At 42.9% G+C, this 14,092-nt stretch overlaps 1 protein-coding gene across 3 annotated transcripts in view; it reads right to left on the bottom strand.

Annotated features, from left to right (window-relative positions):
- Crim1 (cysteine rich transmembrane BMP regulator 1) overlaps positions 1 to 14,092 on the bottom strand; it is a 179,351-nt gene that overhangs the window by 63,607 nt on the left and 101,652 nt on the right. For 2 of the 3 annotated variants that reach the window (XM_029471628.2, XM_021186083.3), the window contains 3 exons: positions 12,759 to 12,880; positions 2,676 to 2,858; positions 197 to 394 (listed from right to left, as the gene is read on the bottom strand). In XM_029471628.2, the coding sequence (XP_029327488.1) occupies positions 197 to 394; positions 2,676 to 2,858; positions 12,759 to 12,880 (503 nt within the window). The remainder of the gene's footprint in view (positions 1 to 196; positions 395 to 2,675; positions 2,859 to 12,758; positions 12,881 to 14,092) is intronic. The other variant, XM_085833189.1, reaches the window with a different exon arrangement.

Here is a 14,092-nt window from a genome sequence, read left to right on the forward strand (position 1 = left end):
GCCCATGTGACTCTATTTGCAACACTTCTCCCTAATGACGAATTTGGGCTGCATAATAAATTTGCCTGCAACTGGTAACGGCACGAAGCAGACATTACACCCAAGGAAATAAAAAAGGGAAACGAGACCATACTGGCCAACGCTTCTTCCAACAGGAGGAGGTGTGCCAGATGCTCATTAGAACTGTAGTGCTTACCTTCACACACGGGGCAACACTCCCCGGGCACTTTCACCGGGTGCATGCAGCTCTGCCCGCAGGCCGTGGCCACGCAGTGAGGTTCTCCATTGATACACTGGCAGAAGGTACAGTCATCTTCCCGCCACCGGTCCCCGTGGGCGCGGATCTGGCCATTGGCATAGCAGCCAGCGGGGTTGTTAAGAGGATAGATGGGATCTAGAGCAAAGCATGAGTTCAGAATGAGATGAAGCCTTGAGAATCTGACCTCTGCCTGTACCTGCACCTGAAGACAGTTTCCTCCCGTCTCCATCCCTCAACATTATTCCATCTCCTATCAGTGGAAGCCGGGGACTAACACGAAGGGGTCCCTGAGACGACATCCAAAGGCAGCAGTCATAAGGGATTTCTACCTTCTCAACCTGAAACTAGTATCAGGATGAACGTGACCTAGAAACAGGTATGCAGGTGCCATTGCTCCTCAGGTGGGCAAAGAGTGGGGACAGAGACAAGGTCGGGTACTTGGAAAACACAGGCCCATTTGAGATTCTGAGAAAGTCTCCTGAGATGTTAGTATTAAATAGTTTACACCATGATTTCACCATGATTTCTGGAAGGCAGAAAGAGCTTGTCCACTGAACTGGAATGGTACTGTTGCTTCTGGAACTAAGTTAGCTCACTCTGACAATATCTATAAGTCCATAAGGATACCGGCAAGGAACACATAAGGTTCTCAATACAGCCTTGACCAGGGCAAGGCTGGTCTGAACATCCCATGGGTCTCCGGGGTCCCCGGGAGGGGGACTGAACTTACACCATTTTCCTTGCCATAATTTGGGCAGCTAAGTAACAGACAAGGTTGAAGGACAGAATTAGACAAGGCTACCATAAAAAGGAATATTCTGAAATGATTGACAAGAACATAAATAGTGGATGCAAAAATATCCCTAAGTACCCCTGTAAGGAGGACCATAGAAAGATTACTCCATTCTCTTTACTAAAAATACGTCAAAGCTGGCGTCAACAAGTAAGAACAGAGAGCCCAGGTCAAGTTCAGAGGTTAGTGTTTGTTCTAATGAGGCGGAGGGTTTTATACACAAGTTAGATGGATGTGGTCAATAGCCCTCAGGTAGCCAGGGCTTTCTCAAGTCCTTCAAAGAAAATATTACAATGCATAGGCCACTCTGCTTTGAGCTTGGTTCTGAATTCTGGGAAGGGGGAGGTAATCAGATGACTGTGCAGGCAGCTCAATAACACTATGAACATAGAGGTTCCAATCTGTTTTAAAAGCGCTAACTGTGATGTAGTTTCTGACTCTTTTGCAAACCAAGGTTGGTTAGAGAACAATCAATTGGGAAAGTTAAAAGTCTGCAGCAATTTTCTTTTTTTAAATCCTCGGCGACACATAAAACCTGAACTACTTTTCTCCTGTCTTGGCTAAAATATTTTTTTCCGAGCAAGGAGAGGACTCATTATTATGAACAACTGCTCTCGGTGTTAGGAACAGAGATGTCCTACTTTAGGGACTTCAGGACATCAGGACTGTATGATAAATACAGCACAGACATCAAACGGATTTTAAGGGGGAAAGTATAGAACTGAACAGGCCACTGTGCCCTTGTGCTTTGTGAGTGAAGGACAGTCACAGATCTCTGGACTAAAGATCTGTGACCCAATCAGGACAACACGGTTCAAGTGACTGACCCCATCTGAAAACAGTATGTGGTCAGATGACACAGCAGGCTGAAAGAGCCTGAAAGAATTCCTGGACCATTGCTCTTGGCATCCCATTGCTCCTGGCATCCTTGCAAAGTCAGTTTTATCTTTGGTTTTTATGTACTTCAGCTTTCTGGTACTTAAGGGGATGGGGTGTGGTGGATGCGAATCACGTAGTAGGCCTGAATTTTCACTACTTATGACTTGCTGAGGCGGGATGAGTCTGCTGCAGGAATATGCAAATACCACTGCTTGAACAAGAGAGGGATACAGAATCAACACGTCCCCTAGAAGTCACATGTGACACATGCCTGGTCCTGAAGCTGCTGCTGCTGCTGCCTCACCCATCTGCAACTTGACTCTAATTAACACCCCTTTTCCAGGGAAAAATGGCAGTAGGGTCCTGGGTCTGAGCTGACTGGACTAGACAGATGGTGATGGCTGTATTAACTCTAGCTGAGCAATCCATGGACAGGAGATGAGGAATTCCAATGCCAGGGTGTAGACCAAAGAGTGATCCCTGTACTTGGTTACCACTACAGCTGTGTGGGAGAAACAGAAAGCAACCAGGGAAATCACATGTCACCTTGTAGAACCTGTGACAGAGGACGGTGCTTAAAGCAGAGTTTTCCTCAGGGAAGAATTTCCAGGCACTCCTCAGGGGTCACTACCAACTTCTAAAAGAGACCACTCACTACCCAGGGACTTCTTTAAGATTCCTCTAAATTAGACTGGTTTTGAAATAAAAGCTCTGAGCTGTACAGCCTCCAGGGAGCTCACCCACCTTCACACACAGGGCAACACTCCCCCTCAGGCACATAGTATCTTTCGCAGTTCAGTTCCCCACACTGCGCCGTGAAGCAGATGGAGACACCCCCCTGGCATCGGCAGAACCGACAGTTGTCCATTCGAAACATGTCTCCGTCGTAATACTCCACGCTGTTGAACACGCAGGCTGGCTTTGTTTCTGCAAAGAGTCAAAACAGAGGAGGCATGTGGGAGGGGGCGTATCTCATGGGGACCCACCCATACGCCAAGAACTACACACACTACAACAAAGATGCTAAGAGGAGAGAAAGAATCTTCCCGGAGTATCCAATGCTACATAGTCAACTCTGAATTCAAATACATAAGAGTAACACTAGGTGGATTGAGTTGGTTGTATTTATATTGTATGCTCGCTTTCTTTGTCTCTCTTCCTGTCTGTCTGTCTCTCTTTCTCTTTGAAAGAGGCCATGGTTTCAAGAGGGAATAAGGTGGGAAGGGAGATACATGGGAAGAAATTTGAAGGACGAACAGAACGAGAGGAAATGATGTAATTATATTCAAGAATAATAATCATAACAAAACAAAGCACGTTTGAGGTCATTTTTAAGTGGTGTCTTTGTGTGCCTTTGAGACAGCCTTTATACAGTTCTGTCAGCAGGAAGTTATAGTTTGGTGGAAACTTTTTACTGAACTGACTGTATCTCTCAGAGAGACTAGCACACAGTGACATACAAACAAAACACACAGTTACCCTGTTCACACAGAGGAGCTGAAATGCTGCTTGTCAGGGTCTGCACTGACTTCCTCCCACCTAATGGGCAGCTCTAGGACCATGACACTCACTTGTATACGAGATCATATTTACTCTGCTAAATAACTCTCTTTGAATAACCATCCTGTTCCCACTCTGGGTTTGGTTCCTGCTTCCAAAGGTTTAGTCAGGGCTTTCGGTGGGCTTTTCTGTCCCTCTCGTATGCTCTCCTTTTTGTTTGTTTTTTGTTTTGTTTTCTTTTTTTTCGAGACAGGGTTTCTCTGTGTAGCCCTGGCTGTCCTGGAACTCACCCTGTAGACCAGGCTGGCCTCGAACTCAGAAATCTGCCTTCCTTTTCCTCCCAAGTGCTGGGATTAAAGGGGTGCGCCACCACTGCACCGCTGGTATGCTTTCCTTGGTTTTTGTAATTATTAGTGCTTGACCATCAACATCCATAACTTTGTTTAATCTCAATACAAAGCTATGATGCACAGTTCTCTTTATTTTTAATTTTTTATTTGCATTGGTGTTTCATCTGCATGTATGACTAAGTTAGGGTGTTGGGTCCCCTGGAACTGGGGTTATAGGCATATGTGATCTGCCATGTGTGTGGTGGGAATTGAACCTGGGTCCTTTGGAAGAACAGCAGTGCTCTTAACTTCTGAGCCATGTCTCCAGTTCCTATGATGGAGGTACTATCATGAGTTTAGAAGCAAGCGAATTCTAGATCATTTGTTTAAAAATTACATATCTAGCAAATGGCAGAAACCACAGCCCACCAGCAGAAAGCTTGCACTCTACAGTCTGTCTCTTGGCTATGTTCTGCTAGAGAGTAATAATTCAATATTTAAAACAGTTTGATATTTTACAAGGCCAAAGATTTTTGCTGAAAACCAATTCCAACCTGACAAAAGACACCACCAGAAAACAAATCTATAGATGAGTATATCTCTTGTGAATGAGACTAACATTCTCAAAGATCCTCCTAGCAGACCACATCCTATGACATATACATGGGGTCAAACACCATGACTAACTGGCATTTATTATGTAATGCAGGATAGGTTTAATTATTAAAATATCAGCTATTTCCATAAGATGTGTCAACTGAATAAAGGACTGCAACTCTCAACTACAGCACCTTCTCAAATGATGGAGAATACACAAATACCCAAAAGATATACAAACTCTGCCATTAAAAAAAAAAAAAAAACCCAAAACACTCAAGAGTAAGGAATAGGAAGAAACTTTGTTAACTCGGTAAACAGCACTGTACATTGTTAACTCGGTAAACAGCACTGTACATTATTAACTTAGTAAACAGCACTGTACATTATTAACTCGGTAAACAACACTGTATACTCAACTCCTCCCAGCACCCTAGGACTGTGCTGTGAAGATCTGGCTACTGAGATGCACATGGCTTATAAGGACACAAACTTCACCAGCTGATTAATCCATTAAGGTCATTGCCAAATGAACCACTAGTGGAGCCTTTTGCTAGAGAAACTTGGGCATGCCTTTAAGGGGTGTATCTTATCCCTGGACCGTCCTCTTTCTCTCGTGATCTTTGGCTGCTATGCCTCTTTTTCCTGATGCTACTGCCTTGCCATAGCCCTAAGAGCAATGTAGCCAGACAATGAACATGAAACCATGAGCCAAAATAAGTCTTTTCTTTATAATCTGTGTTTCTTAAGTGTTTCTTTTCTTCCACAGTGGGCAAAGGAAGCCAACACAATAATCTATAAGGACTCACAAATAACATCATACTTAGCAATGGTGAAAGACTGAAGTTTCGCCCCCAGAACCAAGAAAAAAACCAATGATATCTCTTCTTAGCACATCAGGATAACATTATATTGGAAGTTCTAGCCAAGATAATCAAGGAAAGAAAATAAGTAGAAGGCATCAGAGTGGAAAAGAAAAATTAATCCTATATCTAGATGTATATGACATGATCTTGAAGACAGAAAAATCACTGAAAACTCTATTGGATATTATAAATGACTTCAGCAAGGTTACAGGGGACAAACTGCAATATATGAAAATTGGATCTCTATACAATTTCAATAAGCACTCATAAAATAAAGTTTAAAAATCCCATTTCCCAATCAAATTAGAAAGAATATTTACAAAAAAAAAAGTACAGTGCTTATACTCTGAAGTCAACCTTCCTAAAGAATACACTCATTAAAGAAATTAAAGAGTTCTAGATAAACAGACACAGATTAAAAGGCAGTATTAAGATAAAAATGTTCACCAAATTAATAGAATACCCAATGTCAACCGTATCAAAATCCTACCTCATTCTTTTGTTTAACTTGACTCTGCTTTCATAAACTCTTATGGAAACATAATTAGGAATTTACAAAATAATGATTAAAGGAAAAAGGAAGTTGAAGGATTCACACCTCTTGATTTCCAAAGGTGACCCACTGATGGAGTGACCAAGACAGTGTGGTGCCAGTGTAAAGAGACGACGCATGACACGTGTGGAGTTTAGAACTCAGAAATGAACTCTCAGTACACAGGTTTTTGAGAATACTGCCAGGGCCATTTGATGAGTAGAAAGAGAAAAATGGCGGAAAGACAACTACATATTCACAGGCTGAGGAATGACCATTAGTCTCCTCATCTTCTCTGCCTCTCATCAATAACAGATTATTAAGTGAGTTACTATAGGAATGAACACTCTTTCTAGACTCTAAAATCATGTCAACTGGGATTCCAAAACCCTCAGGAGAACTATTCAAAGAGGCTACAAAAGGGTGATTCACCTTTCTCACTTACTTTTTATATTTTAATACATCTTGCCAAACACAGAAGCACTGGAGTTGACAGGTACCATAAAATGCACAAGTAGACCTATATTATCAGAAGTGAAACACCGGTCTTACATATACAAAACTAACTGAAAATGAATCTGAGCACTGTGGCCTAAATCTAAGTCACAATTATGGCCTTCTTAGAAAAGACAGAAATGACTCTTGGTAATCCTAGAAGACGCAATGGCTTCTTGGATTTGACACCAAAAGACTGCACAAGAAATGACTACAGTCCATTAGACTCGGGCTATGCCTGTGTTTCCAAGGGTTCTGTCATGAAAAAAAATGTGACAGTCACCAGTGTGGGGATGGCACCGTTAAACGATAAGGAAAACACACCTGAGCAACATAATCCATAACCCAGGTAGAAAAACCCAACTAGAATGGGAAAGTATTCTAGAAGATGGCTCTCCAGGTCAGATTCAGTTCAAAGCACTGGATACACACACGCAATGTGGCTTGTGCTGTCAGTTATTAGAAGAATACAAAGTGAAAGAAAAATTTCCCACCTACTGAGAAGACTGCAACAGAACAAAACAAGACACAGGTGGTAACAAGTGCGGATGTGGACAGAAAGACAGTAGTACTCTCCCACTGCTAGTAGGGAAGACGTAAAGTTACAGCTTTGATGAGACGTTCCTCAACATACTAAATTTACCACAAGATAAGTAATTCCATCTGTAGTCACACGAGTGGTGCTAATGTTGGTTTTCTTCAGTGATATTTAGATGTAATACTTCTCCCCTTGCCCCCCAAAAAACTAGTATTATTTTAAACAGAATTCTTATGCTAGCTCAAAATTTTTCTGTATGCTTGTAGTTACCTATTTATCTAATCTAGACCTTGAAGGACATCCACAGTTAGACTACAAATAGCAAAAAGTGCATAAGACAGGACCACGGGCCTGTACAGTCTCCTACATCTTCTCCACACCTCAATCCATAATCGTTTATTAAGGGAGTTATTATGTGAGTAAGCAATCTTTCTAGACTTCAAAATCATGTCAACTGAGATTCAAAAAAAAAAAAAAAAAAAAACCAAACCTCAAGGAGCTCATGAAAACTATTCAAAGAGGCTACAAAATGCTGATTCACACTTCTATGTTAAATAAGCCAAATGTGCTGGCTGGGGAGTATGGCAAGTACTGTACTCTAACAAAGCACGCTAAAAAATAAACTAAGCCAACCAATATTAATTATTTAGCTGAGTTAATCAACCATGTATGCCGTAGGGGTGAAGCCACAAATCTCCACCCAGTATTTGAAAAAGGAAGGGCAGAGATGCTGGTCAAGCCCAAAGCTGCTGCATGATCCGTCCTCATGGTGGCGAGGCATGTAGACATTTATACAATAGAGACTTGATTGATAGGAGGATGGGGTCAGTTAGCCGACCAGCCAAAGCACAGATCAGGATGGTGGCCGGTAGGAGGGTCAAGCTTCAGAGAGCTGGAGAGTCTCCAAAAGTACAGCTCAGGGAGCTACCTTTAGGGTAAGCCTTTCTGGATTGAAAGAAACCCAATCAGCAAAATGAAGTCTCTCTTGTTGAGAAGAAATTAATAAGAACATTTGAAACAAGTGTATAATGCAAGGAGCAGTGCCCGATTATTTCTTCATCTGTTGAGGAGGATGTGAACCTTCGAATGGTGAGGAGCGAAGCCACGCCTCTCCACAGAAAGAGTGATATAGGCCGATGTGGAACAGAAGCAGTACCAGGTGGCACTTGTTCTCCTCAGTGTGGAAGTGTCTTTCAGTGACTTTCCCTATGTGTTTATGTGTGTTGCTGGATGCGTCTACATTCTGTAACCTACTCTTCCATCCAACAGTCCGCAGCTCTTGAGAGAGAGAGAGCCATAATATAGATGGTTTGAAAACTCAAGTCCCTGCCAAATCACACTGATTGACAGATCAGTGTCAAAGGGAAATGATGACAGACAGAACTTCAGAGCCAATGTGAAGGGGGCACCCCTCTCCCCACCTAGTCTAGCCCAGGTTAACTCCTGTCTCATCTTTTCTTCAGCCTCTTAGTTGAGCTCAGCCTTTTCCACTGTGGGGTGACCTGTGCAAGAAATCAATGGACAGGAAACACAGAGCAAAGGGGTGACAGATGGAGGTGGATGGACAACTCAAAAAATGTCCCTCTAACTCACTGATATGTCCCTCATAGTTTAATGACTGATGTCATTAAAAGAGCAGACATAAAGACTTCCAAGTAACGGAAGGATGAACAAACCTTGTCTTTTGGATGCTTAGGTCTATGCTGGGGTAAGCCAAGGAAATGGTCAATACTTAAAAGAAGGCACAAAAGCTCCTCATGATCACTAGCTTACTAAGGCCCCGGGGAACAATAGGAGTGCACAATAAATACACACCAAACAGTCTGTCCGTCTGTCTGTCTGTCTATGCACTGGATTCTCTCTATTTCCTTACTGGAAGACATGATGAGCTTGGACTACCACCCAGACTTGGGGTTCTTAAAGTCTTTAGTAACTGCTTTCTTTACTAACGGGTTGCAGGTTGGTAACGGGTTTGTAGGCCAACATCTTACATGATAAGAAAGCTGGATTGGGGTGTATCTTTCCTGTGAGTGACTTGACTTAGTCAAGATCCTTAGCCATTACTGTTCATTGCAATGCTCTTCTTTCATATAGCATCACAGGGACGGGCAGATGTCTCGAATGGTACAAATGACAGGCTAAAACCACAAGTCACACTGCCTCCTGCCCTCTTCTTATGAATTTATCCCATATTCATCTTAGACTGCTCTGGGTTAATCATATGCACACAAGTGACCCTCTTTTGTCTCTCCCACCTTCCATCACTCTTGGCACGCTGGAGAAATCAAGGCTCTCTTTCTTTTATTCCAGTAGTAGACTCTTACATTGTTAAGTATAGATTGACCTCAAGCTAAACATATTAAATATTAGTATGTTCCTAATACCGTAATACCACAGCCAACTTTACTGACTTACTTGGGGAACAAATTATAAAACTAAGTCACACCGGAAAAGCTAGTTGCTGATGCTGTCACTCAAACCTAATGTATTTCTCTACGTGCCTGGCGTACACACTGGGAAGCTGTACGCTTGGCTGCTGTTCACTTCCGCATTCTATACCCTGTGTCTCAACAGCCAGAGCCTATGTACTGAGAGGTGGGTCATTCCTAAGATGACTGGGAAGATAGGACACCTTAGAGCAGACAGGCACGTGCACCCGTGAGGTCAGCAGGCTGATAAAGCATTTGTCTGGGAGCCCGAGCAGATACAGTTGTTTCTTGAAGGAGGTGGCTGGCTGTTTACCACCCAGTCATACACTTGACCCGTGGTTTCTGACGTCACCTCATGAGCCTTATTCTCAGAGTAAGCTCTGTATCCGAGAAGCTCACGGCAAACTTGTGCAGTCACTCTCTTCTCCTTCTGTCAACACAGAGCCAAACCAGGTTTATAGAGGAAGCTCTCTGGTGAACTTAGGAGCTTTTGAATTTATCTGCGACCATTTTTAAAATTTACACCTTTGTTTTAATGTATGTTTAAAAAAACCAAAAAAACAACGTAAGCCCATGGGTCAACTCAGGCACCAAGTCCTGGGTTGCTGTGACATCTCTGCCCCTGAATGCAACCTCGACTGGAGTCTTCCTTAGACATACTGGTTTCTCTATTTGTGCTGCTGAAATCACTGAACACAGAACTTAGTGCTCAGGGCTGCCTTCTTAATTTCCATGTGAGAAAAAAAATGCCACTAGGGACTATATGTGGCTTTGTCCAGCAGGCCGTTTGCCTCTACAAATAAGAACTGTGTATCTGACTCTATATCCTTTTACATTTTAATGATGGGAAGTTGTGGGGTGGGGGGGTCAGGCCGGCATGGCGTGATGTTTAATTCTGGCAAATACATAAACTATACATACCCACAAGCCTGCATACTTGTGTATACTTGGTTTAATTTTCACTTTCCACTTTTGCTGACAACCCTATGACTATTCTTTTCTTTTCTAATTAATATTTAACCACTATGTTATTAAACCTGTTCTCAGGGTATACCTGCCCCAAGTCTTTGTGGATAGGCAAGTTACTCTCTTCTGTTTTCATCCCTCTACCTGTTTATCCTTTTTCTGATCCCTCCCTCTTACACACACACACACACACACAAAGAGAGAGGGGGTAAAGGGGAGGGGGTGAGGAGAGAGCAAGCTTAGCTTTTCTAAGTGATAATTACGAACCTTTAATTATAGTATCTATATTATAGCATCTTTTAATGGTGAGGTTGTGACACAGGTAATATTTTCCAATCACCTGGGTGACAAAACATATTCACATACAAATACATGTGGATGTATATATTTATGTCAAAATAAGTAAGATATGGGCAAAGATAGATTGTCCTTAAAAATATCCTATAGAAGTGAATTGTAGATCTTATAGGATTATAGTTACTGTTCAGTCTTATACACCTGAACTGCCAATATAGCAAAGACAATGTACACCAGGATAGGAAGCATATTAACGATGACTCTGCAAATTTATGCTGAGAAGAAAGAAGCTACTATAGCAAACTCTGGGTCTCTGCTTTGTTGTCAGACGGTCAACTCTACCCTTAAGGTCAAGGGTAAGCAAGGACAAGCCATGAAGACTCCTATCAAGTCATGGAGAAGAAGGGACAGTCAATGTTCTGACCGATAGGAAGGCGTGGTGCTCGGCTTTCTAGAATCAAGAAGCAAAGAAAGAAAATGGAAGATCTTCCTTATCCACAGAAATGAGGCAAATATTCTCACAGTGGGCGTTCTTTCCAGAAGAGAAAAGGACATCAGATCCAAGTGTTGGACAGTGAAACAGTGGGTGCTCCCGTGGAGTGACCCCTCTGCAAGCCAGCCACTTCTCAAGGGTGCAAAGATGGCTGTCAATTGGATCATTCACTTGCTTAAATCTGGAAAACCTAGGGACCCCCTGAGACACATAAAAAACCAATGTATGGGGGCATGTGATGGGATAGACTACCCTCTTCTGGCAGTTCTCCTTATAGAACGAGTGACAGACAGCAGCAGTGAGAAGAAGCACATGCGAGATGCTGCATGCCCTGGGCTGAGGGGCCATGATTACGGCTTCGAGTGGTACAAGAATTACGGCACATGTTAAGTATTCACCGAAAACGGTGAAAGGTAAGCATTCACAGAATATCACCCATCATAAATCACACCCATAGCACCGCCAGAGGGAAAAGGTCTGCTTGTCCACTGGCTGCTATTTACCAGACAGAACCACCGACTGGGTGGTAACAAGACTGATGGGAGGTACTTCAAAGAGATTTAAGCACATGGGACTTTCCCCACGCCTTCCCTCGTAGGCCGCTATTTATAAAATCGGTGTATCAGGATGCTTACTCTAGCCTTACTGTCTCCATCCTCCACCGTCGTCACCCATAATGTTCTGTGAGTGCGGGCAGAATGTGAGCACACAGAATAATCAAGACTATTTATACTCGAGGTATAAGTCCTAGTACTCTCTTCATTCTAGAGTCGTTGAACGGAGGCCACCAGGGAGGCTACGAGCCTTTCCCAGTTACACAGCAAGAGAGGGGACCGTTACCTGACTTTGTTTGGTCTGAGGTTGTTCTTAACCAGCAAGCCACACTATCCGTGTTTCCCCAGTGCAAAGCAAAGCAACACAACCCATGACCTTGTGACTGGAAAATGCAAGGTTACAGGGATTCAACTTTAGCAAGACCTCTTTGTAGAGGAGGGACCTGAGAGCGACCTTCCCAAGCCTGGATTCTCCCAGGCAGTATGCACTGCCAGTCTCCGAGTATCTGATGCATTTTGTCATGGTTGCTTAACTCTGCCTACTTTCATCCAGGCATAGCCCGTGGCTGTCGTCTATGCAATTATTTTGTTGTTGTTGTTGTTGTGTTTTCCTGACAATTCCAACAGAGAAGTACACTTCAGGTTTTCTACTCTCCCAACATCTAGCTTTAATAAACATCAAGTCGCCAAATTCCGAGCTGTCTTGAGAAGAGTGAGGGTAAGAGGCAGATTCTGTTGAAGGACATCTTCTCGAAGGCCAGGTCTAAAGCTGACCAAGATAGGGTCCCACACACTGATCAAAGACGTTCTCTACCATAGAAACACTGCCCTGGAAGAACAAGGTCTTTTCTATTTCAAATTGTGCTAGCTCCCATGAGGTTCCAGTTAGATTATCTCCTGACAGCAATGGGGACAGGGCACTGGATGACACAGAAAGTATGTAATAGGCTCTATGTTCCCTCCCTTTCCCTGACATTCCCAAATTGAACTTTTGACAGATCTTATCATATAATCTGCTACTGAGTGTCTGAGGTTCCCTGTGACAATATGACAGTTCCCTTCCTATCTTTCTTAGCCACACAGTGACTAAGCAAACCTCCTCTCTGAGTGATCTTCAGCATGTCCCTAAGTATGCACCCTGCCCTCACTGGTGGAAATAGCTAGGTTGACCCTCCCTCCTCCTCCTGCTTTCAAATGTACACTCTCTGAGAACAAGAGAAACCCCACGTACCATTAACACATTCAAAGACATCACAGCACTTTCCAGGTGTCCCATCTCCACGAGAGACTATTCGGGGAGTAGATCCCACCTCACAAACGGGAAAACCACATAAGCCAGAGAGACACTCGCATCTGTAACCAAAGAAAAGGGAAGGAAAACCCCATGAATAAATAACAACACAGAAGTCGGGAGACCCCCAAACAAAGTGGCAAGTACCTACTCTACGTGATACAACCTGGTTACCTGGTATGATGAAGGGATGAGGGAACGATTGTGCTAGTAAGTAACTCTCCAAATAACCACATCTCATGTCATTCATATATATATGTGTGTGTGTGTGTGTATGCGTGTATGTGTGTATATGTGCGCGTATATGTATGTGTGTATATATGTGTGTATATATATGTGTGTGTGTATGCGTGTATGTGTGTATATATGTGTGTATATATATGTGTGTGTGTATGCGTGTATGTGTGTATATGTGCATGTATATATATGTGTGTGTGTATGTGTGTATATGTGTATATGTGTGCGTATATGTATGTATGTATATATGTGTGTATATATATGTGTGTATGTGTATATATACACACATATACACACATACATATATATGGCCCCACTTTAACTTTGCCCAGTTTGGAATATACATTTCACCTCCTTTCTTCATTAACCAGGTGGTACTCACTGCAACACTTTCAGATGATGCAAGGCCATCTCTATACACACAGGTCAGGGATGCTCACAAGGAATGAGTGTTCCCTCCATTCAGTAGCCCCAGGCTGCAGCCTTGTTTCTAGAGATGGGTAGGCATCTTCTAGAGGTTTTTATCCCCTCCTCAATTAAGTTCTTGGCTTTCTTGTCACCTTGAGCAGGTACTTAATTTACATTTTCGTGCCAAAGACTGAAGTCTCTTTATACACAGAAGAATGTACGGCTTAAGTAAATGGACTTTGCGACCGCTGTCTTTGGAAGCAGGGAGTTTTGATTTCTTGAATTCTAAGCTACCACAGGTGCATGGATCTTTGCATACAGGGATGAGGAGGTATTTCCTGAGCAATGATCTCTGGTCATTGCTGACTTTAAATCTGCTGTGAAATCTGTCTAAACACAGGAGCCGATAAATAGAGGCAAGTGAAGAAATCAAGCGTCTTACTAAGATGCTCAGGCAGCTGGAGCCCAGCATACAGACGTAGCAATGAGAGACAGGGAAACAGCTGCTGGCCTCTGGAAGACAGAGTGAGATGCCAGATTGAATTGAAAGGGGTAAATAGGGCTGTCCTTAAGAGAAAGACAGTGGAAGGAAATATGTGGGTTTCTATGTATAGTGGGGGTGGTGATAC

The sequence above is a fragment of the Mus caroli genome, unplaced genomic scaffold (genome assembly GCF_978045245.1).
Source record: "Mus caroli unplaced genomic scaffold, Mus_caroli_1 scaffold_18, whole genome shotgun sequence".
Lineage (NCBI taxonomy): Eukaryota > Metazoa > Chordata > Mammalia > Rodentia > Muridae > Mus > Mus caroli.